This window comes from Pelodiscus sinensis, chromosome 1 (genome assembly GCF_052426305.1).
Source record: "Pelodiscus sinensis isolate ZL-2025 chromosome 1, ASM5242630v1, whole genome shotgun sequence".
NCBI classification, from domain to species: domain Eukaryota; kingdom Metazoa; phylum Chordata; order Testudines; family Trionychidae; genus Pelodiscus; species Pelodiscus sinensis.
In genome coordinates, this window is record NC_143052.1 from 100,923,635 (window position 1) to 100,948,257 (window position 24,623).

General features: G+C 43.8%; 1 protein-coding gene across 2 annotated transcripts in view; it reads left to right on the top strand.

Moving 5' to 3' along the window:
- Positions 1-6,527: 6,527 nt before the first annotated feature.
- PAH (phenylalanine hydroxylase) overlaps positions 6,528-24,623 on the top strand; it is a 58,093-nt gene continuing 39,997 nt past the window's right edge. Inside the window, exons 1-3 of one of the 2 annotated variants that reach the window (XM_075938926.2) lie at positions 6,547-6,686; positions 15,696-15,743; positions 17,291-17,398. In XM_075938926.2, the coding sequence (XP_075795041.2) occupies positions 6,666-6,686; positions 15,696-15,743; positions 17,291-17,398 (177 nt within the window). In that variant the 5' untranslated portion in view covers positions 6,547-6,665. Of the gene's footprint in view, positions 6,687-15,695; positions 15,744-17,290; positions 17,399-24,623 lie in introns of both variants that reach the window. The other variant, XM_075938936.2, reaches the window with a different exon arrangement.

Sequence of the window (24,623 nt, forward strand, 5' to 3'; positions counted from 1 at the left end):
AAACTGTTTCTGTGTAAAAAAGAACAAAATCCAAAGCCCAGTTTTAAAGTACATTGTGTGGAGGAGTTATAATAGTGTATTGTCTACTTTCCAATCAAGTCACTGACCAGGGTAAGGTATCTATTGCTGTTAGATGTATAGATAATAAATATTTTCTTTGAGATTTTTCTCTTATGCAGTTGCCCCGCACCTGGAAATAAGAGGTCTTAAAAGTTCTTGATTCTAACAAAATGATAAATATCCCTTTCCCCTTTCACTGTGTTTTTTTAATCTTGAACTGTCATTATTATATTATTGCTCGCTTTTTGGGGGACTAAACTGCAGCTACACTCAGGAGTTCTTTTGAAGCCCCTTCACTCTTTACTTTTCTAAGCTTTTTTTTTTTCTTAAAGACCCATTTATGTTATGATTAAATACCGGCTTGGAGAAGCATAACGAAAGTCATTAATCTATATAGATCTTCAAAGAATCAATATATTCTGAACTTTTGTAGGATTTGTTACACTCCATTTTGTTACAGTAGGCAAGCTCGTCTAGGTCTGGGCACATGTGTTTTTCCCCCTCCCCCTAAGAGTGAAAATAAAGTAAAAGGTCTTTCATGGTAAACAAAACCAGCTTATTCTCCACATAGAACACATGAATAGCTGGAAAAAAAACTTACAATAAATGGTGCATTTTTTTCTCTGCTGGGTATAGCATTCAAGATCAGTCCAGTATTCAAGAAGCAGTCCATTTTTTGCTCAGCAAGAGAGTTTAGAAAAGAAGCGTGGGGTCTATTCAAGGGTCTTTTCCCCCTTCACAATTGCTGGGCTTTATGAAACCTATCTTCCATGCCTTGTCAGAGTATTTCTGGGGGCCAATTAGTGCTTTGTTGCAAGGCTTCTTTGCTGAATCTTTGAGCAGCAAGAAAAAGCTCTCTTGAGTCTCCCCTTATTTTGACTATTTCAGTCATTACTCGGTGTAATAATTAATATGACAACTGGACGCTGAAGTTTGTATAGAAACACCTCGGCTGCAGGAGAGAGCGTGCAGTGGGTGGTAACAAGCTACCCATCAGACAGAGAAGCCACACACACAAAAAGAGAAAGGAATGAATGAAAAGAAAGAAAGAAAAGGAATAAAGATAAATAAATAGTTGGCACAACCCGAAGAAACATAAAACAGACTGGAAAGAAAAAAACTCACAATTAGGAGGGAGGGGGGACATGGGTTAACTTATTTTGAATCACTTTTCTGGATAAGACACTATGTGCATCCAAATGTTGATAGTAGGCTCAGAACACAGAAGAGAAAGATTTCTTATGAGGGATCCGTTTTTAAGGAGTATTTTTTCTATCCACGTTGGAGGTGTAGTTTAAGATTCCCTTTAGTAACAGTTTAAGCCCCAGGGAAGGAGGTTAGCAGAGTTTTAAATGGGACTGGTACTTAAGACCTGGCCGTTCCAAACCACTTTATAGAGGCTAATGCCCCATTCTGCAGGTCCGAAAAATTTCCCCCGTAAACTCTGCCAGATGAGGGATAAAGTGCGTGCACGCTGCTCGTTGAAGTCAAGAACAGAAAGGAGGTCTGAGTCTAGGGAAGCCCCTGGGTTCTTCTAGGACTGTTTCTTGGACTGGTCCCTTCTCGACTTCAGAGACATTGCGTGGGCTGCCAATTTATTTTTAAAAAAGCCCCAGTGTCTCTCGAACCACTCCATTAGGGCATCATAAATAATTAGAGGTTCTAAGCATATTAGATACAGCTCATGCTAATGAGTTACAGCAGGTCTCACGCTAACCTGAAGTGACAGTTTGCAGCCTGGGAAAAGGTGGGGGGCGGGAGGGGAGATGCACTACAACTTCTTTCGAGTCATCCCTCCCATTTGCTGCTCCTCCGACGAAACCGCGAGCAGGGTGGGTACCTGCACTGCAGTATTTGCTACTCCCTTTAATGCGTTTATTATTCTTTTTTTTTGCAGTCCGATGGGTGCGTTTAGTTCGTAAGGCCGGGCTATTACATCGCAAACATCCAGCTGGCCGCCCCCTAGCCGTTTGTGCTCTGTTAGGATTTTTGCACGACGGGCAAGGCTGCAATTGGGGAATTTTGCCCGTGGCTTTTCTTTGGGGTTGGAAACACCGCAACTTCTTCCAAACCGGTCAGCTCCTAGGGCGGTGGGGCGGAGTCTCGCTTGAAGCCCCTGGCGCCCAAACAGCTGGGGCTCCCGCGGCCCGATTCCGTTGCCTTCGCACCACACACACACACGATCCAGGACACGGGACACGGTGGGGGCAGTTTGCCGAATTAGCCGAGGTCAGTCGTGTGTCTCCATTGTGTAGCCACGTGGCCCGTGTCCATCAGCAACTCCCGAAGGCCAGTGCAGCCCGGCTCCTTGCAGCACACACAGGGAGCAGTAGTGCATAAATCACCCCCCCCCCCCCCACCAAACACCCCCCCCCCCCCCCCCCCCCGCTTTTCCCTCTGATTCCCCAGATGGCAGCGACGGGTGCGGAAATATTTACTCTGCCTGAAGGTTGGAAGCAACTGCGTACAAAATAACACTTAACCTCTTTACCTTGGGCTGAGTGCAGTCCAGTTAACCCTTTCCTTCCTAGGCCGGTCAGCAAGAGGCAGGTCACAATGGGCAGATGGGAGTTATCTTAAGAGGAGGGGTTTTATTGCCCCCCCCCCAGGTAAAGCTCCCGTTGAAGGCCGGGGGAAGAGTTTTGCTTAGCCCCGCGGCGGTAGGGGAAATGGTTTGTTTGGGCTCAAGGCCCATCACGCACTCCTGTGGCCACGTTGCACCTGGGATATAGTTGGTCAATTTCATACCCCTCTCTAGTAGTGCATCAGTACTGGGGCTCCTAGCAATGAGGGGCACGTGTTGCATTTACCCCCCCCCCCTTTGCGTGACGCCCGCGGGACCGCACAGTGCGTGGCTTTGGCTCTCTGCTCCCCGTTCACTCGTGCCAGGCTAACTCGTTAGTTACGGAGAAGCCACCAGCAAGCAAGGAAAAGAAGAGGGAAGCAGGCAGGTTCCCGTCGCTCCTCGGGGTCGTAGCGTTTCAGATGCGCCCGGCGAGCACTCGCATTGATTCTTCCTCTGCGGCCGGCTGTTTAAGACGATGACGGCGCTTTAAAAGCGAGTCACCGTGGTAAAGACAGACTCGTGCGTGTATTCACCACATACCTGCAGAGACAGCGCTCAGACCTTGCTGGGCACCGGTCTCCCATTTTATTGACTCCATTCACGAGAGTGGAGAGAGGGGCAGGTGCTGATCTAGGGGCCGAGAAGCCGAAATTCCCGGACTCACCTTCCATAGATTAATTGAAACGCTGGAGTTTGATTCCGCCCCCGTTCTCTCCAGTTGTAATCATTTTAACATCCTGAATTAAAACAATTGCAGTCAGTGATCTTATGAGGACAGAGTGCCACCTACCGTCCAGCTGTAGGATACTATCTATTGACTTTGATTCTTATCTGCTTCCTTTTAACTACCCAATCTTCAGAGACTTACTGATTCTCTCTAGCTCTCTGTCTTCCGCCCCCTTTTCTCCCCCCCCCCCCATTCCCCTCTCCTATTTATTTTGGGTGTGCACATCCTAAACTCATAACTCAGGTCATCTGAAGAAGTAGGCTGTACCCAGGAAAGCTCATGATACAATCTACATGTTTTGTTAGTCTATAAAGTGCTATCAGACCATTTGTTGTTGTTTTTCTGTAACAAACTAACTCGGCTACACCCTGAAACTGTAGGATTGTGAGGGGTAAAAAGGCACCAGAGACACACTGCTTTTGCCTGAGGCTTTTCTTAGGACTAAAGCTTGATTCTAATATATTTTAAGTATTTCTTCAGTGTTTACTTAGCTTCAGGCTAGCTCCTTTAAAGGCTTGGTTTGGCCTATTCCATCACATAGTGACTGTAGATGGGTTTCATCATCACACTCTTAAGCTAGGCAAAATAGGCAAGGCAATTTCAAGTAAAGGCAGACAGATGATTTGTTTTGGGGAATTGGCAGAGTCTGGGCATTTTGGAGTGGAGGGAGTCATTTGAGGAAATGGGGAGAACAATTCTGCGAAGGGTGTCAGGAATTCCACTGAGGACAACAGGAGGAGAGCGGTGTTACATCTCCAAGAAAGTAACTTTGTTTTTCTTGGCAGATATTGTAATTTATCCATGTTTAGAACTGTTCAGAAATTATTTCCGCTCAGGGAGTCTTTCTCTCCTTCTTACTGGCTCCTCTTAAACCATCTGGGATGTACGGAGTGGGCCAGAAAAGAGACAGATTCTTTTCCAGACCTGGACAGAACTATCCCATGTCCTGCAAGTTGGAGGGATTCCTGGCTCCCCAAAGGCAGTAGAAGGGATCTTTATCCCAAAGCAGCCATCTGAAATCTACTACTAGCAAGAGATCCCCTCCCCTGACTTGACACCTATTATCTGTTTCCCCCTATAAACTGGTTTTGTGACAAGGCTACCTCTGCAGGTCCTGGCTGACTTAGCAAACAGATGGATTCAGAGGGCTGGAGGCAACAAGCCGATGATGCTAATATTATTTATATTTTGCTAGCTATTAAAGGCCCCAAAAGACACATACTCCCCTTTATGGTGGTGGTGGTGGTGGTGATAATGATGATAATAATAATATATACTAAATGAAGCAATACTAATATTAATACTAATAGCCCAGTAATAATAAATGGGCCATTCATACTTAATAGCTAGCTTTTATGCATCATTTGATCTCTGAAGTGTTTCAAAAGGTCAGTCAGTGTCATTATCCCCGTATAGCAGATACATATCTAGAGCCTCTGTTCCAAAGAGCTTGTGTTATAAATACACAAAACAGATGAAAAATAGGAGGGGTAACAAAAGTGATGACAAGGATTTTGGATGAATGGTTATTACACTTGCCACTGCTGTATAGGCAGAAGAGGCGGGACCATGAAAGGAAAAAATAATAGAATGAGGATAAAACTGAGGGCATATGGGAATACAGAAAAAGCCAGGACAAAAGAAGGGGAAGAGTCATAGCTGGCTAGTGAAAATGTTCTATTTGGAGGCTGAGTCTGCCCTTTGCTCACCACGCACGGGCAGCTCCTGTCCCATAGGCTGGAGTTGATTGCCTGCTCGGGCCCATTGGCTCTCTCAGCACCAGAAGATGAACACATCCATTCACAGGCAGAGACCTCCTTCCTTGATGGCCCCCTTCCTGCTTCTGGCAACACTACAGGTGGTTCCTCCTTTGCTAGGACTCCCCCTTCCCTCCCTACAAACCTCTCAGGATCCCGCACTGCTAGGACCCCTTCTTTCCTCAAAACCTTCATGATCTCACCCTTCCCTAGGACCTTTTTTCTTACCCCACAATCCCCTCAAGATCTTTCCCCTTCCATGGGATTCCCTGACTTTAATCATTTCAGAATGTATTCTATCATTCCAGGACTCCCTTTCTCTCCCCCACAATCCCCTTAGGATACCCCTCTCCTAGGACTTCTCTCCCTCTCTCCACAATCACCTCAGGATCCCTCCTGCCCTCTGCTTCTTCTTCTCCCTTCAGCATACCCTTGGATATCACTTTTCCCCTTCTCTCTCCCACCATCTTAGAATCTCTCCTGTGCCTAAGTTGACCACAGTGGGGTGGTATCAAGGTGAGAGAAGCAGGCTCCTAGACTCTGATCCTGCAGGTTGATGCACATTGGTGGGGTCCCACTAACTTCACAGAGGTTCTTTTTGGGTGCAGGGGCCTGCGCAGAAGTAACAAGTGGCAGAACCAAGACCTCAGATCATTTAGGAATCTAAGTCAAAACTAACATAACCAAAATGCACCTGAATATTGTTCCTGTTTTCTTCCGCAGGGTCCTAGCACTGCAGCATTCCCTGACCCCCCATTCTGGTTCTTTCCCTGCTTAGTCCTTTGCTGTTCTATGCAGATTGCATTAGCAACCACAGAAGCTCCTCCATGAGTCTCTTGTCATCTTATCCCACGTCACATGGACCCTTCTCGGTAGGGCAGTACCCTGTGACCATCCCAGCACTCTGATATTCATGTGCCCTTCACACCAGCTTTCAGTTCTCTTCCTGTTATCCCAGCCTCGTGGCTTTTTTCTATTTTCAGGGTGTCTCCCTAGACATGCTTGCTAAAGTAGATCCAAACAGAAGCAGAAAATGCTGTCAATCCTGTAGAATATCAAATAGTGCCTAATGTTCACACAAGCCAGGGAAGATCAATGTGCGGATTGGAAGCTACTTAGCAAAAGATTTGCGCAACTAAAATGGAAATAGCAGACAATATTCACCAAAGGGAAAGGACGTTAATTTGAACCATGCCATCTATGTGTGCGTCACAAATAGATACCAGACGCTAGAGTGATCTACATGAAAGGACATTCCAGGAGGGGCTAGAATTGTATTGCTTTCACTGCACACATGTGAATTGTTTACCATTCTGGTGCCAGAATACGGTGGGGGGTGGAGAGGGGCGTGTAGGGAAGACGCCCCCTCTAACCACACACAGCTGGAGAGGGAGAAGGAGAGGGAGGAGGGAGGAGTGACTAAAGGATGGACCTGCCTTTCATGCTAAACTTTAAATACCTCTGCACAGCACAGACCTAATAAAGTCAGAAGGCTTTCTCTATACTGCAGTTTGAGTATTGCTAGCTTTAAAGCCTGGACAGAAAGATTTGCAAAATGAATGGAGACCCTTTTCAGGTTAGTAGCAGGGCATGTGCCTGTGTATCTGGTATGGCAGGTGAAGTGACACATGCTCTTTGGGGAGTATGGATGGCTTTTGCTCCTCTGATCTTATACGGTGTTTGTGAGACACAGCGTATTACTATTCACTTATGATATGTGAAGAAGCAAGGCTACTGTACCAGCAGTTGTGGTGCTTAGACTGCTTCCTTTTTGGCAGTGAATGCACTTTTCTGCTGTTTTAAATTGTATTTATGTGTGTATAATAGTAACAAAAACTTATCAGCAAAACTGAGAGGAAGAGACGTTCTAGCAACCTCATAAGACAACTGCCAATGTATTTGTGTGTATACGGCACACAATAGAATAAGAAAATAGGTGACCAAAATCAAACTGGAGGTCTCAAAATCTGTGCCAGAAGAAGGCAGTGCCTATTGCGATAGCCAGTTTATATTTATTGTTTTTGAGCGATTATGATGTTACATGTTGGGTTTTTAATTTTTTCATGTTACTGTACTTTAAAATAAATATTCTGATTGCTATAGCTGTTTTAAATCCATAGTCTCAGAGAGTAGATGACAGTCTGCCAAAGTGCATGCCATTACATTGTGGGTAGTATTTTTACTGTAGAAACAAGTGACAGACGCATTCCATGATCAGTGATGTAGGCAGTGCTTTTTTTTTTTTGACGGTCCTGCTCGGTGCGCAGTACCCACACCTCCAGACACGGTACCAGCACCTTCAGTCTGAGCGCAACAACTTTTCCCCTGGAGTACCGGCACCTTATTTTTTTATTTTTTTTTTAAACAAAAAAAGGACTGAGTGTAGGTCAGTTATTTGGGCCAAACTTGGCACTCATTTGCACTTACGCAACTGTGTCAAGGCCAGAGTGGAGCTGTAAAGCAAATGAAAAAGTATGCCAATTTAGAAATGGAAATTCACAAGTCAAGGGTAAACTTTTCAATAGTACCAAGTGACTTAAAAGTCTACTCCCATTTCAAAGTGACTGAGGAGCCTAATTGTGGCCAGCCCATGTCAACTTCCTTGGGCTGCCAGGGCTGTAAAATTGCAATGTAGATGTTTGGGTTTGGGCTGGAACCTGGGTTCTGGGAACCTCCCCATTTGTGGGGTCCCAGAGCTCAGGGTCCAGGCTGAACTCAAATGTCTATACTGTGATTTTACAGCCCTGCAAACTCCAGTCAGAGTATGTCTACACTACTTCCAAAAAAACTTCAGTTACGTCCACGCTGCAATCACATTCTTCCAAAAGAAAATCAAAAGAACAGAAGGGTTTTTCCGACATTGGTAATTCTCATTCTACAAGGAAGAAGCCTTTTCCCAAAAGAGTTCTTTCGGAAAAAGGTGTGTGTGGACTGGAAAGAGGGAGTTTTTTTGAAAGAAGAAGAAAGAGGAAAAAGCACAGGTACCCTGGTGACCACTCGGTCCATAGTAATCACAGCTTACATGCGAGATAGTGTCCCTTCAGTGTGGACGCTATCGTTCGAAACAGCAGACCACTCTGGCTACGTCTACACTGGCATGATTTTCTGAAAGTGCTTTTGATGGAAAAGTTTTCCGTTAAAAGCATTTTAGGAAAAGCATGTCTAGATTGGCAGGATGCTTTTCCTCAAAAGCACTTTTTGCAGAAAAGCGTCCGTGGCCAATCTAGACGCAGTTTTCTGCAAAAAAACCCCGATCGCCATTTTCGCAAAATGATTTGCACAAGAGGGCTTTTGCCCGAATTGGAGCAGCACAGTATTTCCGCAAGAACACTGACAATCTTACATGAGATCGTCAGTGTTCTTGTGGAAATTCAAACGGCCAGTGTAGACAGCTGGCAAGTTTTTCCGCAAAATCAGTCTAGACACAGCCTCTCTTTCAGAAGAAGTTTTTCGAGAAGATCTCTTCCCGAAAAGCTTCTTCCAAAAGAAGCCTGCAGTCTAGACATAGCCTCAGTTGACTCGTGACAGCTGCAGGTGTAGATACACCTTATGTCTAGTGTAGCCACACCTTATGACTTCCTGAAAGTCAATGGAATTTAGGTTCATAAGTGCCTGAGACACTTATGAAAATAGAACTTAGACTCTCAAATCACGTAGGTGCCTTTGAAAAACTTACTCTATTGTCATGTTTTGAAGTAGGAATATATTTTAAATATTCCAACTCTGGAGTTTAGCAACATTGGGTGAAATTCTGCTCCCTCCCCTCAAAAGTCAAAGGCAAAACTTCAGTTGTCTGTAATGGGGCTGGGATTTCTCACTCTGCATTCTTAATTTAACAAACTCCAAAGTGTATGCTAAAGATCCATGAAAGGCAGATTTCCAAATCAGATTCATATTTGTCTCTTAGATCTGCACTGTAGATCTCCAAGTTTTAGAACATATTGTGTGTCTGAAGGGCAAACAGCAGCTTCTATGCAAAACATTCACTATATTGGTATTACACTTTCTTGCAAAACATTTGGGTCCAAACAACCATATGCTGCCTGTATGTAGGGTGATAGTTTGGTCTAAAATGGCATTTAAGCCAACCATCTTGTTTTGATTTTACTATCTTAAAAGGACAGAATGGGAGCAAATTGCTGAGTTTAATGTATTCCAGAACTCTTTTGGATCTTCTATTGTGTCCAGAGATGCAAATTATTTAGGACTGATGCCGTGTGTGTGTGCACATGCATGTGTTTATGTGCTGTGTGTGTTACATAAGTAACAGTAGTTTAAAGCTCCAAATGCAAAATATTTTCCTCAGGACCATCCTGTGGATTTGTGGCACACTCTCAGGATTTCATTTTAGATGCCCATGAGACCTATATACAGTATAGTAATTTGTGACAGGTTTAATAGCACTCAACGATTATTGATGTTAACCAAAAGAATACAAAATTGCTGTGCCTAGCTATCTGAGAATTCAAAAGATAGAAAATATACTTTAGCGGGAATAAACTGTGCAAAGTATAAGGCCATAAAGTGCTCATACTTACATTAATTCACACATTTATATACCTTTAGGAGTATCTTTCCTAATAGGACCCAGTGTTGAGAGAGGAATATGGAACATAACTCTTTTATACTTTCACTTATAATGAGGAATGAGATTTCTAGCTCCCAATCTTCCAGACACCTAGGAATGCCCTTAACTTTATGCATGTGAATAGTTCCATTGAGTTCAGTGAGTCTACTCATGTGCAGCGAATTAAGCATGTGCCAAAGAGGGCCACAAAATGGCAGATGAAAATCAGTGTTGTTGAATGAAAAGCATAAACACTGGAAACACAATTCTAGCCAAATGAAGTTTTCTAGTCCCTGGCCTCATTGGAGAGACTTTCCCTGCAAATCTTTTTCTGCTCTGGACTCTCAACTTATTCTTCTGCATTAAGTCCACAGGTCACCTTCCTAGGGCAGAGTTGGGATTCAAGGGCAGGCTTTTCCAATCCACCAGGATCCTGCATCAGGAAACAGCTACCATCTGAATGTGCCATCAGTAGCAGCTTCTAATGCTATATGTATCTGCTTCCTTATCAGAATTAGCAACTTCCAAGCTTTTTTCCTACAGGTACCTCCTTCTGAAAAAAGGATCCCCTTCTGTCAGATTTTGCTATTCTCCCTCCTCCCTATTTAATTTTAGCCACACTCTCTCACACACATTTTATCCCATGGGTAGCTCATCCTGGTGGAGGAGGTCTCTCTCTAACCTTGCAATATGGATACAGGCACACCTCAAGGTACAAATATCTGACTTATAATGGCCGCACATATAAACAAAAGCTCACCTGCGGCCTCAGAGGAGTAGTCAAGAGGCTCAGGCGGTGGCGAGTGGTGCAAGTGCTGGCCAGAGGACACTGGAGGAGCAGGAGGTTGTCATGCAGCCAGTGGCTGAAGAGAAGTGGCACTTGGAAGGGGAAACCGCTGCTTCCCTCCAGTTGCCAGCTGTATAATTGTTCTCTGCTCCTCTAGAGTCCTCTGGCCCGCGCTCACACCACTTGCCACCTCCTGGTGAGTCAGGGCTGGGTGCAGCTCACCGGGGAGGAGGGGAAGTGGCCAGGGGATGGAGCTGGCTCCAGGAGCCATAACAGAACCTGAATGGGGGAGGTGGTAGCACTGGCAGCCGGGGAATGCCAAGAAGTCCCTTTCAAAGTCTCCACCTACCTCCTCATCCTCCTCTAATTAAACTTCAAGCACCAGCATTCAGAGTTAAATAAAATAAACTATTTCTGCTTTTTTCATCGCATATGCTGTATTTCAACTACATTATGGGTTAAATAGGCTTCTGTGGGCTAGCCTGGGAATCTAACTATCATTTATAGCATTGTTTCTATGGGTAAAGGCTTTCCAAGTTCCAAACAACGGACTTACAAATGAACTTTTGGAACATCACCCATTGTTAAGTTGGAGACTTCCTGTATATGTAAAGGATTTTTTTAAAATACAAGATACAATATATGCACAAGCATATCACTTCTTATGTCAGCATTCATTTTAAACAAGCATGCTTTCTCTTTAAACAAGAGAACATAAGGTCATGGTTTGGGGCTAGCTGCACTTCTGACCCTTCCTCAGTAATCTCCTTAAAGGCACCCTTTTTGTTGTAGGCCTCTCTCTTTTACCCCTCGCTGGCTGGAGAGCTCTTCTTCACAGCTAGATGGGTAGGCTTGCAGACCCCTGCAGTTCATTGTGATTATCCCAGCAGGCCAGATCACAGTCCAACAGCTGCACTTTGCCCTGCTCTGCACCAGTTCCAGTCTCAATTCATTTCACTTGAACTTGGCTGACCAGAATGGTATATATAATATTCCAGATGAGATCTCCCCAGTGCCTTTGACAGCAGTGGTTTTTGAGAGTCTTCTCATGTGTGAACACTGAAATACAACTTCTAGTATTATCATTTGTATTTACTAGTTTATCATTTGTATTTTTAAGTGTGCAATTTCATCAAAAGTGAAATATTTACCTTCACAAAACCTGACTTCATTAGGAATGCCTAACAAAGGATTTACTGATTATTTCATTAAATTATTTGCTATTTCTCTTTACTTTGTTGGGGTGTTTCATTATAACCATCTTTCATATACATTTCTGCAAACTAATAATAGTTTCTAACTTACATTTATAATAATAATTTTACATAATTATGAACAGTCAAATTTTTTGAATGAGTGGCCTACAGTTATGTGCACCCTGCTGCCTCTTCTGTGGAGCAACTTTGTTGTCCAGACTTCCAGTTTCTTTATAGAGAAAAGATCTGAGATTCCTAACCCACGTTAAATACTAATTCAACTTCATATGCTGGTTTATTACTAAGGTGACTCACAAATATTTCAGGAGCCTTGTCCCATTTCTTAAATCGCTGGTTGTCAAAGCAATAACAAAATATTTAATTTTTAAAAAATGTTATTGCTTTTGAATATTTATGAAGATCACCCTTGAAATATATTATGTGAGAACTTTCTTGTGCATGGTATTTTAAAATTCTTATTAACAAGTTATAACTGGTAAAAATCATAGCAGAAGTTTGGCTGTAGTGGGGATTTCATACAAGATAATGTCCTTATGAATATTTGGGAAGTAAATTCTGTGCACAAGGAATGAAAGTAAAAATCAGAAGCCAAACTAACAGCTGAGAAAATAATTTCTTATTGGAAGATTAAAGGAAACCGAAGAAAGAATGAATTTATCATATGGGGAAAAATTAAAACTTAAGGAATAAAAATGCTACAAAACTCAGTGAGATATGTTCATTTTGAGATGAGTCCAATTTAGGTAATTGGAACTAAGAGAAGCCAAATTAGGACATGATATAAAACTACACACAGACGTGTTGAACCTGTGAAAATTGACAAGGAATTCTTTGAAACCTGTATGAAAATTATGAATGTTTGTGGGATGAGAGGTGTAAGTAAACTGTTACCCTTAACCAAGTCTCCTAGACCAGTGTTTCTCAAAGTGGTCTACCAACCCACTCGGAGATCTGCTACTGGGCCACTCCGGTTTGTTTTCTTACCAGTTCCTCAGCCATGGAGTCTTGTGGTTCCCATTGTCTGTGGTTCTCCATTTACAACCAAGGGAAACTGTGGGAAACTGCTTCCTGTGGCTCCCCTTGGCTTCAAACGGTGAACCAAAGAGTAGGTCCTAAAGCACAGATCCTCAAGACGCTGAGGCTCTGGGCTTTATACTCCACTCTGCCTTTAATAGTACTTCCCACCTCCATGCTGGTGGTGACGTGGACCATTCAGAGAGGAACACAAGCCCCTCTGCTAACCATACCCTACTTTGGCAACCAGTGCAGATGGCTTACCCTATTTCCAGCATCTTTTAATCTTCCTGCCTCCGCTCCTCACTGTTCCAGAGTTTTCCCTTTCCTACCACAGTCTGGCAACACAACTTTTCCTTTCTTAAATCTTGGTTCATCCACCCTCTTCTGGGTGTTGCTTATCTGCTCCTCTCCCTCCATCCTCTTTACCCACCTCTGATAAAAGTTTGGCCACTGCACACATTCTGCCCAACCTTCCGCTCCTATTTGCCTCTGCCCTCCCCCTCCCCCCCAGCTGGGGTACTCTCATTTTCAACAAGTACCAGATTCCAAGAGCAATTAAAGGCAAAATGTTCACAAATGATTCAAAAGATGTCACGGGGGTGCTCAGACTGCTTGAGCAGTGACATGATCAGGAATAGCAAGGTGGCTAATTCTGCTGTGCTAGCCAATATAGCTAACTGTAATACAACTGCTCCTCTCTAATTCACCTGTACAGGCAGTATCCCCATCTCTCTTGAGAGTCACTTAACAGCTGGGTTTGATCATGAAGGTAGTTCCCTGATGACACCTTTTTTTGGCTAATCTGCTACTCCCTTGAGTACCTCAATCCTTAGAGGAGTCATGTCATAGACTCAGCTGGCTTGTGCAGTCTTCACTATCCTAAAAGGGCACAACCTGCCCTATTCACAGTGTATGCTTTCTACAAGCTCATATACCACCAATGGTATATACACCACAGTTTGCAAACCCTGGGTGTATTGCAACATGTTTGAGGTATAAAGAACTGCACAGTGCAAAACAATTTTACCAATTTTAAGAGTCAAAAAGCTTCTGTTATGTTTCATTTAAAACATGGCTTGATTCAACACATGAAAGTTAGAGGGCAAAGAGAATGTATTAGGGTTGAGTATGTGATTAAAATCACATAATCTAAAATCAGTTTGCTTATAGCTACTGTGCAGGTTTTGCACCTCCGATTATATACCCAGACAACTCACAGCTTCTTTCTTTGTCAGACACATTCATTTGAACCTATTATGAGGATCTGTAGAGGGCTCTGCATGTTATTTCCAAAACCAGGCAATAGTGCAATTAAAATGTTTTAGAACACACAGCCTTTTACATTTAAATACCCTCTCTACTTGCCTGACATTTGTGTAATAGATTTGTTTTTCCCCAAGAAAACTTGACTTGATTCCAGAACAGCAAACTCATCTGGTGCTAATATTTTATAACTATGTTTCTCATTGGTTAAAATGTTTTCCTCCATTAAATCTTGAGACTATTGACTTTTTTCTTGCACAAGTGCTTTTTGCGTGAATGGCTTTCATTAGTCTGATGACATACTGTCTCCTATTGCTGTTCCCATCAGGTTTCACAAGCTAAGGAGAGTTGGAATGGGTTGGCATTTGTGTAAGCAGCTCCAGAAAACAAACATGTTGCAGGAAGCATTGTTGATTCAATAGACGACAATCTTTCCACCTAGGGGTAAACCTACACTGTAGTCTTTTAGCCTGTGGATCTATACATGTTTTTGCCCAATCTGCCCCAAACCATCCATACCCAGGCCACTCAAGCATGGGCTTATTTGCACTTTGATCCCATGTTCATTTGCACAACTGGAGGGATGAGTTAAAGCTAGGGCTGTGATTTAGCTCTGTCTAGAACATGCCCACTTTGCAATGACGATGCAGGCAAGAGCACTCACATGCTGACAGTCCACCAATGGGTCATGTGAAGAAGTGGGCTGTTCCCACGAAAGCTCATGATACCATCTCCATGTTTTGTTAGTCTATAAAGTGCTACCAGACCATTTGTTGTTTTTTAAGTTCTTCTTACTCAGTTCACAGTTAATAGACTGGGAAAGAATCCTAGTGCATCTCAGCACAAAGAACCATGAACTATGCCCTCAGAATGATGCATCTTGGTCAGTGCAGAAACAGTGAGGACACAGTAATGTGGATAGGACTTGGCTATGGGGAGGTTTACCCAGATTTACTGTGCCACGTAGACAGTCTCTAAATCTGCAAAAAACCAATGCCCTGGCATAATGCGGGAAACTAAGGAGATGTAAAACACGTCCCGATCTCTTGTCTACATTACAGTTCGAATGACCTTTTCTGCAAGAGAAGGAGAGTTAATCCTTGTCCTGGCCAAACTTCCCTTTGCATAATTACTTTCAATTATGCCCCCACATGCCCTGCAGCTTGTGCTGGTGCTGGTATTTTTCACTTCCCATCCTAAACAGCGGCATGGTGCTGCTGTGCGCTATTAAAGAGCTGCTGTTTTACTCTCTATTGGGGTGGTGAAGTGACCTCTTTACATCCCTTACCTACCGTGCTGTGACCTGTAGTTAGTTAAGGATGGTAAGGTGTTTTGAAATCCTCAGTTGAAAGGTGGTGTATTGTTGTTTATATTACTATAGTCCATAGCCGCCCCAGTCATGGACTGGAACCCCACTGCGCTAGGCTCTATATAAACACAGAACATACAGACAGTCCCTGCTCCAAATAGCTTACAATCTGTACCACCTCTGTACCCTCTGGAGAATCCTCTAGAGTATCCTTGGAGAATCCTCTTTGGGCTACTTAAGCATCCCACAGGGAGCAGCACCAAGCAAAAAAAATTCGCTCAGCCTTTGGTGATCTATGATCACTATAGCACAACTACAATAGCTGGTCTGGAGAAGTAACAATTTATTTTAAATTAAGCATTTTTCTGTGCATCATTACACCAAGAAATATTGTCCCTCAATGAGTCCTTCCTTTTTGACTTCAGGGACAGTGTTGGCTACCCAATGAAAGACAGAATCTCCTGTTGCTATTAGTAAGTGCTGTATCTTACCTATTCTTTCCCCCCTGCATGAGCAATGAAGTCTGGAAATGTCTCTAAAAATACAGTTCTGAAGATTGTCTCAGAGAGAGAAATGGAATGGATGGTCCACTGAACTGGGTGCTAGTTTGAGACTCATGGGTTTAATTCCCTACTCTGTCACAGGTTTCCTGTGTGCCCTCTGCCACATCACTTTGGGTCAGATTTTTCAAAAGCACCTAATGATGGAGATAGGCACTTAGTGAAATTTTCAAAAGCTCCTAACCAAGTGAGATGCCTACTGATTTAAATGGAAGTTAGATCCCTAAATATAGTTGAGGATCTGGGCCTTTGTGCTTCAGTTTCAACTTTTTTTTTTTTAAACAAAGATACTATTGCACTTGGGCAGGATTGGGGATCGGGGGCCCTCAACCCACAGAAAAATCAGTCAGGGGCTGCATAGAAGTGAAGCAAATAAAAAAAACACCCCTCATCACTGACATGGCCCTCAACTGAGAAGGAGAAAGACACTCCCCACATTCCCCTTTCACACCAGAGCCTAGGGGCGCCCATTCTAGTAGATTTTGTGTGCCCCAGCTCCGCGGTGGAGTGGTGGGGTGTGTGTGTGTGGGGGGGGGGATGGGGTTGGCGTGCCAGTGCAGGCTCCCCAGTGTTGGGGGGCCCTGAGCCTTGGGGGCCAGATCCAGGCAAATGAGGGTTGCATCCAGCCCCCAGGCCTTAGGTTCCCCACCCCTGCTATTGGATTTTGTAAGGATAAATACAAGAGAGATTGTGAGGTGCTTAGATGCCATGGCAACGGGGGCCCAACATATCTTAGCCAGTTCCTGGCAACAATTGTGCTTCTTCATTTGAGGAAGACAACTTAATATGTTCTGAATGAATATAAATGAAAGCATATCTGACCATCCTTCCCTATTCATAAATCCTTGTGTTGACTTTTGCTGCACTCTGTCCTTAAGTTTGTGTCCCCCCCCCCCCTCGCCCCTGAAAATCATCCCTGAAGTGCTATTTTGAGGGTGTAAGTGATGCCTAGTCCTAGTGATGGCTCTCTGCACTGTCGCTTCTTGAGATGTAGCTCTGCTGAATCCTAAGGGTAGGATTTAATGGAAGGAAAATTGAAAAAGAAAGTCTTTTCACAAAGTATGTGATAAAAGAACGTTAAGGGCTCAAATGTGCGTGAGTGTTAAGTGTGCATGACGTGAGCTTGGTGTGTGTGAGTGGTGAAATGGGACATTGCTGTGGGCTTAATGATACCAATCTTCGGACTGCCTTGTGGGGAGGAGTGGCTCATCCCCAGCATATAGCACAGTAGTCATAATGCTGTTTTAATTTGCACTAGCAGAGCAGCTCCCAACAGGCCAGAGTACACTTTGGCTCTGCCTCGGCATACCCCCTATGCTGGGGCAATGCTCAGCTGTCTGTATGAAGCAGCGAGATGTCCCCTTTGAGTCACTGGAGGAGGATCAGGGGGGTCTTACTGCAGAGCAGAATGGGGCCCGGCCTGTATAGCTGAATTTAAAGGAGTCTGTTTTATCTTTCAGGAGACTATGTACATTGAAGAAAACACATATAAAAATGATATGATCTCTTTGATTTTCTCTCTGAAAGAAAAGGTTGGGGCATTGGCTAAAGTTCTGCGCATATTTGAGGTAAGTATTTTGCTTCTGTGTCTTTATAATGTCAGGACATTCAAACTACCCCCCTGTTTTCACATGATCCTGACTTAAGGGCAGTTGACTAGCCTGGGGAGTGTGTTGCCTGTGCACGTGTCTGTATATTTCATATGTATAAGGGTATTATTATAAAGATAATATAATTAAGGGCAGGAGTCGCTGTTGTTCCTCTAAGAACAGTTGCAGTTGCTGAAATTCAGCTACAATCTTCTGCCTCTTGGTTTATGCCTGCTTCTCTTCTGTGAAAATAGGGAAAGGGCTGGTCAGGGACATGGATGGAGCCCAGGGAGCCTTCGTGTAGAGCTTAGCATGTAGCAGGGAGAACGTCTCTGAAAACCCTCAGATTTCTGACATTTGCTTCTATCCTCTACCAGCTTCCCCTTCGACCTCTGTTATCTTGGAAGGGGATGTTTCCATGTCTGTCATGGGCAGCATGTTCTGTTATTCATGGGCTCTGTGAATTCAGACTCAGAGCAGCAGGAGGCAGGACTCAGCACCCCAGAGATACCAGGGAGAAAAAAGGGACCAAAAAATGTAACAAATGAAAAAGTGGCCAGACAGCACTCTGCAGACAGCACTTCACAGGGACATTCAGTTCCCTTGGTGAGGATTTCTGGGAAAGCTGAAAGGGCTGGACATTAACTCAGCCACTGAAATGAAAGCTTAGGGCCTATCTACACATGGATCTCACCAGCAATCCCTGACCATAGAGAAATTTCCAATCCCACCTTCACCAAGGCCACAAGGAAGTCTGCCTCCAAACAGACTGGGTGCATCTAAACTGGCAAGATTTTGCGCAAAACTTGCCGCCTGTCTACACTGGCCACAAGAATTTGTGCAAGAACACTGACTTTGTAATGTACAAAATCAGTGGTTCTTGCGCAAATATTTTGATGCTTCCATTCAGGCATAAGCCCTCTTGTGCAAGAATACTTGCACAAGAGGGCCAGTGTAGACTTAATTTTTTGTGCAAGAAAGCGCGATGGCTAAAATGGCCATCGGAGCTTTCTTGTGCAAAAGCGCGCCTAAACTGGGCACGGATGCTTTTGCGCAAAAGCACTTTTTGCGCAAAAGCATCCGTGCCAATCTAGACGCTCTTTTGCGGAAATACTTTTAATGGAAAGACTTTTCCGTTAAAAGTATTTCTGCAAAATCATGCCAGTCTAGATGCAGCCACTGTGTAAAATGCTATTGGATCAGAATGGCAGCATTTTACATCCACTTTGCACAGATGTAGAGAGCTACACAAGGTGGGAGGCAGTTGAGAATTAGGCTCAGGATATGTAATAGCACTTTGGGGTCCTATGGGATGAAAAGAGCTGCATTTGCTCTTAAGATGTTTTCCACGCACATGTGCACACACACATTTCCCCGAATGGATAATGGTTAAAAACATGGAGCCTTAGTTATAACCCACAGGGCTGTGTGCATAATCCCAAGCAAAACCATTCTGTTTTATTAGGTTTTTAGAACTCTAAACAGTTGTTTCTGGGAGGAATAGTTTAGGCAAATTACGGTAATGAACTTCAGAGTACATATTTTCTATGTAGTGGCATAGTACAAATGAAAAAAAAATGTCCTCGGACATTTTCAATTCATTACATAAAAAGGGAGTAAATTACATAATAACTATTAGAGCTACAGAGTGAGCGTCAGTCTGAACTGCAGTATGCCCTTCAACAATGTTTCCACTTAGCAGTGTGCCTGTCTGAGCCATTGTTTACACATTCAGTTGTTTCTTATTAACTCCATGTGTGGACATTTGCACAGAGACTCTGCATTGCTTTGAGGGGCCCATATCAGCACATTTGCCAGGCTCCTGTGGATCTCTTCCATGCCCCTGTCTTGTGACAAGAAAGGGAACAAGAGACTGATCAGCTTTAATTTATATGAGGAAAGACTTGTGAGTCTGGAAGGGGATGACGCTGTATTCAGCATTCTCCCTGGGATCTCAGCCCTCCACCCCCAGCACTAACCATGGAACACCAGAGAGACAGAGTGGACTGAGCAGATTTGACAGTGTCAGAGTTGGGGGACACAAGCCATTTACACTTAGCCCCCCCAGTCCCCACTTTCAATAGGCTTTAGTCAAGCAGCTTTTCCTTTCTTTTTCCCCTTTCCACTGCATAAGCAGTACATCTCCCCTGCATGGAGTCAGGACCAAATAAACCTAGCCCATTGCTGACAAGGGTTTTGTCTAAACTGTTCTTAACCTCCAATGAGAGGGATTGCACACCCTCCGGTTGTAACCTGATCCAGCACTTATCTAACCTTTTATCGTTTTTACTAATAGCTAACCTAAGTTTTCCTGGTGGTATTTTAAGCTAATTACTCGCTAGCTTTCACTGGACAGGGAGAACAACAGAGCATCATCTTCTTTATAAACCTTTCCTCATAGGTCAGGTTTAAACCTTTTATCATTTTTGTTGCTTTCCTCCGGATTTTCTCCAATTTATCCACAACTTGCGTAAGCGGTGGTGCCCAGAACTAGACAGAGTCATCCAGCAGAGGCCTCCCCTGTGCTGTGTAGCACAGACCACCTACTTCCTGTGTCTTACACATGGTACACCTGTTCATATACACCAGCATATTGGCCTATTTTATTATTGCTTCACATTGTTGGCTCATGTTCAGTGTATGATCTGTTATAACCCCCAGGTCCTTATCTGCAGAACAACTGGATAGGTAGTTATTTCCCACTTTGTAGTATGTGCATTTGATTTTTTTTCTTCCTAAGTCAGTAATTTATACTTTTTTTAGTTAATTTAATCTTGTTGATTTCAGGCCAGTTCTTCAGTTTAGCCAGGATACTTTGGATTCTAATTCTGTCCTCTGAAGTGCTTGCAACTCCTCCTAGTTGATGTCATCTACAAATTGTATGCATAGACTCTCCCCTTATCCATGTCATTAATGAAAATATAATTTGCATTGGACTCAGAAGAGATTCCTTCAGGATCCAAATAGATGTCTTCTCAGTTTGAGAGCAAATGTCTGCTTTTTTATTATGGGTTTTCAATCACTTGGGCATCCATTCCACCATAATTTTATCCAAACCACAGGGCTCAGGGTTAGGCAAGAAGCTTGTCTCCAGGGAGAGAGAGAGCATTGAGCAGATACCATTTGGGGAAAGGTTGCAGGCTACATAATGTGATGTGAGAAGACATTGTCCTCCAGAAGGAGAACCTAGGGGCTACGTCTAGACTGGCATGATTTTCCACAAATGCTTTTAACGGAAAAGTTTTCCATTAAAAGCATTTGCGGAAAAGAGCGTCTAGATGGGCACGGATGCTTTTCCACAAAAGCACTTTTTGCGGAAAAGCGTCTGTGCCAATCTAGACACGCTTTTGCGCAAACAAACCCCGATCGCCATTTTCGCAATCAGGGCTTTTTTGCGGAAAACAGTACTGTGCTGTCTACACTGGCCCTTTTGCACAAAAGCTTTTGCGCAAAAGGACTTTTGCCCGAAGGGGAGCAGCATAGTATTTCTGCAAGAAGCACTGATTTCTTACATGAGATTGTCAGTGTTCTTGTGGAAATTCAAGCGGCCAGTGGAGATAGCTGGCAAGTTTTTCTGCAAAAGCAATTGCTTTTGCAGAAAAACTGGCCAGTCTAGACACAGCCAGGGAGAGATGACCTGAACAGAGAGGTGGTGGGGAAAATGGTATTTTTAAACAATGAGCAGTATTACTAAAAATGCTTCAAGGAAGAAGAGCCCAAGAATGGGTGAATTAGGGTTTAGAATGAAGTAAATCTTTCTGTTTGGGGAGCTTGATGAGGTGATATGTATTAAGAAATAAGGCTCAGTTGGGCACAAAGACAGGTAAGCCTGTTGTAATTGTTATATAGAATCTGTAGTGCTGTGGCCACTATGTTCCTTTACTTCCCCTTCATCGTAGCTTTTAAGAGTCACAAAGTTGCCAGCCACCTGCACAGCATCAAATTATTTAATTCACTCTCCACTAAGCTGGCAACAAAGCTTGTCAAACACAGAACTCAAAGTCCCAAAACAGCCATTCACTCCACAGACAGACAATTGCTTCTCCTGGGCTTCAAGTGTCTACTGGCAGGCCTCCTACCTCTGGCAGCCTCAACTACTTCTCTCAACCATGCTCTTCCCTTGCAGCTTCCCACTGCCTTTAACACGTAAATAATCTTCATCTCTCAGGTGGGGCTCATCTTTTAATCAGGACTGGCTTGGGCCCAGGCTTTCCAGTCCACAGGACAAGCATTCTGTTACAGAGGCCTTAATGGGAGGCAGGTAGAGGGAGAAGGGGAAGGACACTGTATAATCACCCCCCATTCTCAGAAGGATGCTCTACTGAGCAGTCATGCCCTGCTATAGTCTATCAAAAGATCTTCAGCACGTTTAAAAAGGAACACTTCTCAAAGGGGGGGAAAAGTAATTTTGGGAGAACCAGACTGCAACACAGGCACCTGCTGGAGCAAGGGTGGGCAAATTCTGGCCCGTGGGCCAGAGCCAGTCCACAGGATTAATCCCTGGTGGGCCCCCACCGTTATATTTACCTGCACCTCCGCAGGTTCACAATTTTGTTGGCTGCAAACAACGATCTGCAGCCAACAAGAGCTGCAGTTGTCTGATACCTGCAGAGGTGCAGGTAAACATAGTGGCAGTGGCCCACCAAGGACTAGCCCTGGAAGGCTGCCATTCTTTTATTGCCCACCCATGTATTAATAGAAACTGGTGTTTTATCTGCTAGAATGTTACCACCAAATTTGAATCTTTTCTATGTACCTTGGCTTCTATGCTTCTAACTATTGTAAGGGTAGATCTGTTTTTGTCTTCTGTTTATTCCTGATTCATGCTCTTTCCATCAGTTTTCAGAGACAGGGCCCTGGCTCAATACACAAAATATGAGAGGTGCAATCAGCCAAGGTGGATAACCATTCTAGCCCCCAACAAAGGATGGGATGCATGTGTAGGGTGACCAGTTATCCCTTTACATTGGGAATCTCTTGGTTTTCAACATCAGGCATAAAGCCATGTGTTTAAAAGTGCTCAGCGCCCACCAGGTTATTCAGGGGTGCTCCTTCCCATTTGGGCAGCAAAATAAATGGCCACATTTTCAGAAGATCTCAGGACATGAAGAGCAAGCAGGATGCTGAGCTCTTTTGAATATCTGGCGCTAGTGTTTTGTCCCACACTTTGGAAGCCATAGGGCAGAATGCCAGGGCCAGATGGAATGCTGGAATGGAGGCTGAAGGAGTCACCACCCAGGTAAGCTGGTGAACCAGGCAGCGAGCTGGCTGAGTGCATGTGTTCCTCAAGCATTACTCAGTACCCACGAATGCTTGTTTGATACCCAGCTCCACTTCCGCACTAGCAAGGCTCCCAATCTCCCCTGCATAGTGAGGCAAATCTGCATGGAGTCAGAGGCTCATTTTTCAGCTGGGTATGAATCCAGCTCCACCATTATAAGCAAATGGTTACCAACCTGACCTGGGCCTGAAGCTATGTATCCACCATCCCTACCCCAGAAGTCCCAGACTGGCAGTTCATTGGAGGATTAAAGGAAGTCTGTTTCCACGTTCTTATTTACTACAATGTAAGTCCAGTCTTCAGTACAGTAAACGTGAGTCTTCCCGTTAACTTCTGTAAGCACTAGATCAGTGATCATTCATACAGGCAAAATGTCATTCACCAGAATGTTTGTGGAAAGGGAAGTGCTGCAAATGCATATCATACACATCTTCAATATTCTAAAAGAACTGAGATGGCCCCCATGAGTATAGCAGCAGAACACCTCACAATTTTTCATGGCCTCACAACACTGCTGTAAGTTAGGGAAGTACTATTATCCTTATTTTCTAGAAGGGGAAAGGAACTAAGGCACAGAAAGAGACTAAAAGACTTGCCCAAGGTCACCTAGGAAGTCTTTGGCAGAGAACAGAGCCCAGACTTTGTGTGTCCTGGGCTAGCATCCTCACACTGGGCCATTCCTCTTCTGTTCACCTGTGTATGTGTTTTCAAGTACTCATGTGTCTCTCTTTTGGAAGCTGGGATCTGAAAGCTCTTTGTGGATTTGGAAGTCAATCAGTCAGGTAGCAGAAGCAACGCCTTTTGACTCAGGTGACCAATCACATAGGTGCGACAGCACCAGGTTCTGCCACCATGACTAAGGCTGAATAATATTCATCCTGTCTTGCTGATCTTAATGGGACTATGTGCAGAGTAAGGTACTACCCCATTATAAGAAAGGGTGGCAGAATCTGTTTGTATGCCATAAAGAAACAGATGGGAAGTCACTAGTAGATTTGACCACCAGAGTGATTTTACAATATGGTAGACAAAAAAATCCCTTCACAGAAAATCATGGATGAGTTAAACATTAGCCAGGCGAGGTAAGGAAAGTCCAGCCCATAACCAGGTGGATAAAATGATTACTAGGTTTAAAAATGGTGGAATAACATGATTCAAATTGTTACCTCACTTTCAAATAGAAATTGCCCTGCATTTGTTGAGTAATGTTTTCTTTTCAAATAGCAGAACTTCACCCTCAGGGCTAGCTTCTGATAGCCTTGCTTACACAGAGCAACGCCTTTTGATTTACATGGCTATACTCAGGCAGTAAGCTGTTACATGATGAGAACAAAGATATAGGACGCTGGCCCAGAAGTAAATGGTATTATTGAGTCAGATCTCTTGGCTTCTGAGCCAACAAAGATGACTGGCAATTTTTTTCTGTTTAGGGAACTACCTTTGTTCAACAAATAAACTTCAAAGTGGTCCTTATCTTTTTGGCCATCATGAAAGTACTGGGCGTTTGCTGAATTTTGGATTGCTTTCAACACAAGAGGAAAAGCACATACAGGTTACCCAGGAATGGTCAAGTTTTGCGTTTGTCTCTAAAATTTAACTCAGTACATTAGTGGGATAAATGGGACCGCTCTCTCTCTCTACAGCGCACACACATAACTCCCAATATCAGTACCTATTTCCAAATAACATGCACCAGCTATAAACCCTTCCTTTGCTGCACTGGCAACCCCACTTAAGACTGCATAGTACAAACTGAGAGCAATCGTTGATCCTAATGGTGGAATCTGTTATTATTAGTTACGACAGAGGTTCTCATACTGTGTGATACCATGACCCCCTTCTAAGCTGCTTGTGACTCGCCCCCCAGGGGGTTGGGACCCACAGTTTGAGAAACGCGGGGTTACTAGATAATAATGCTGAACA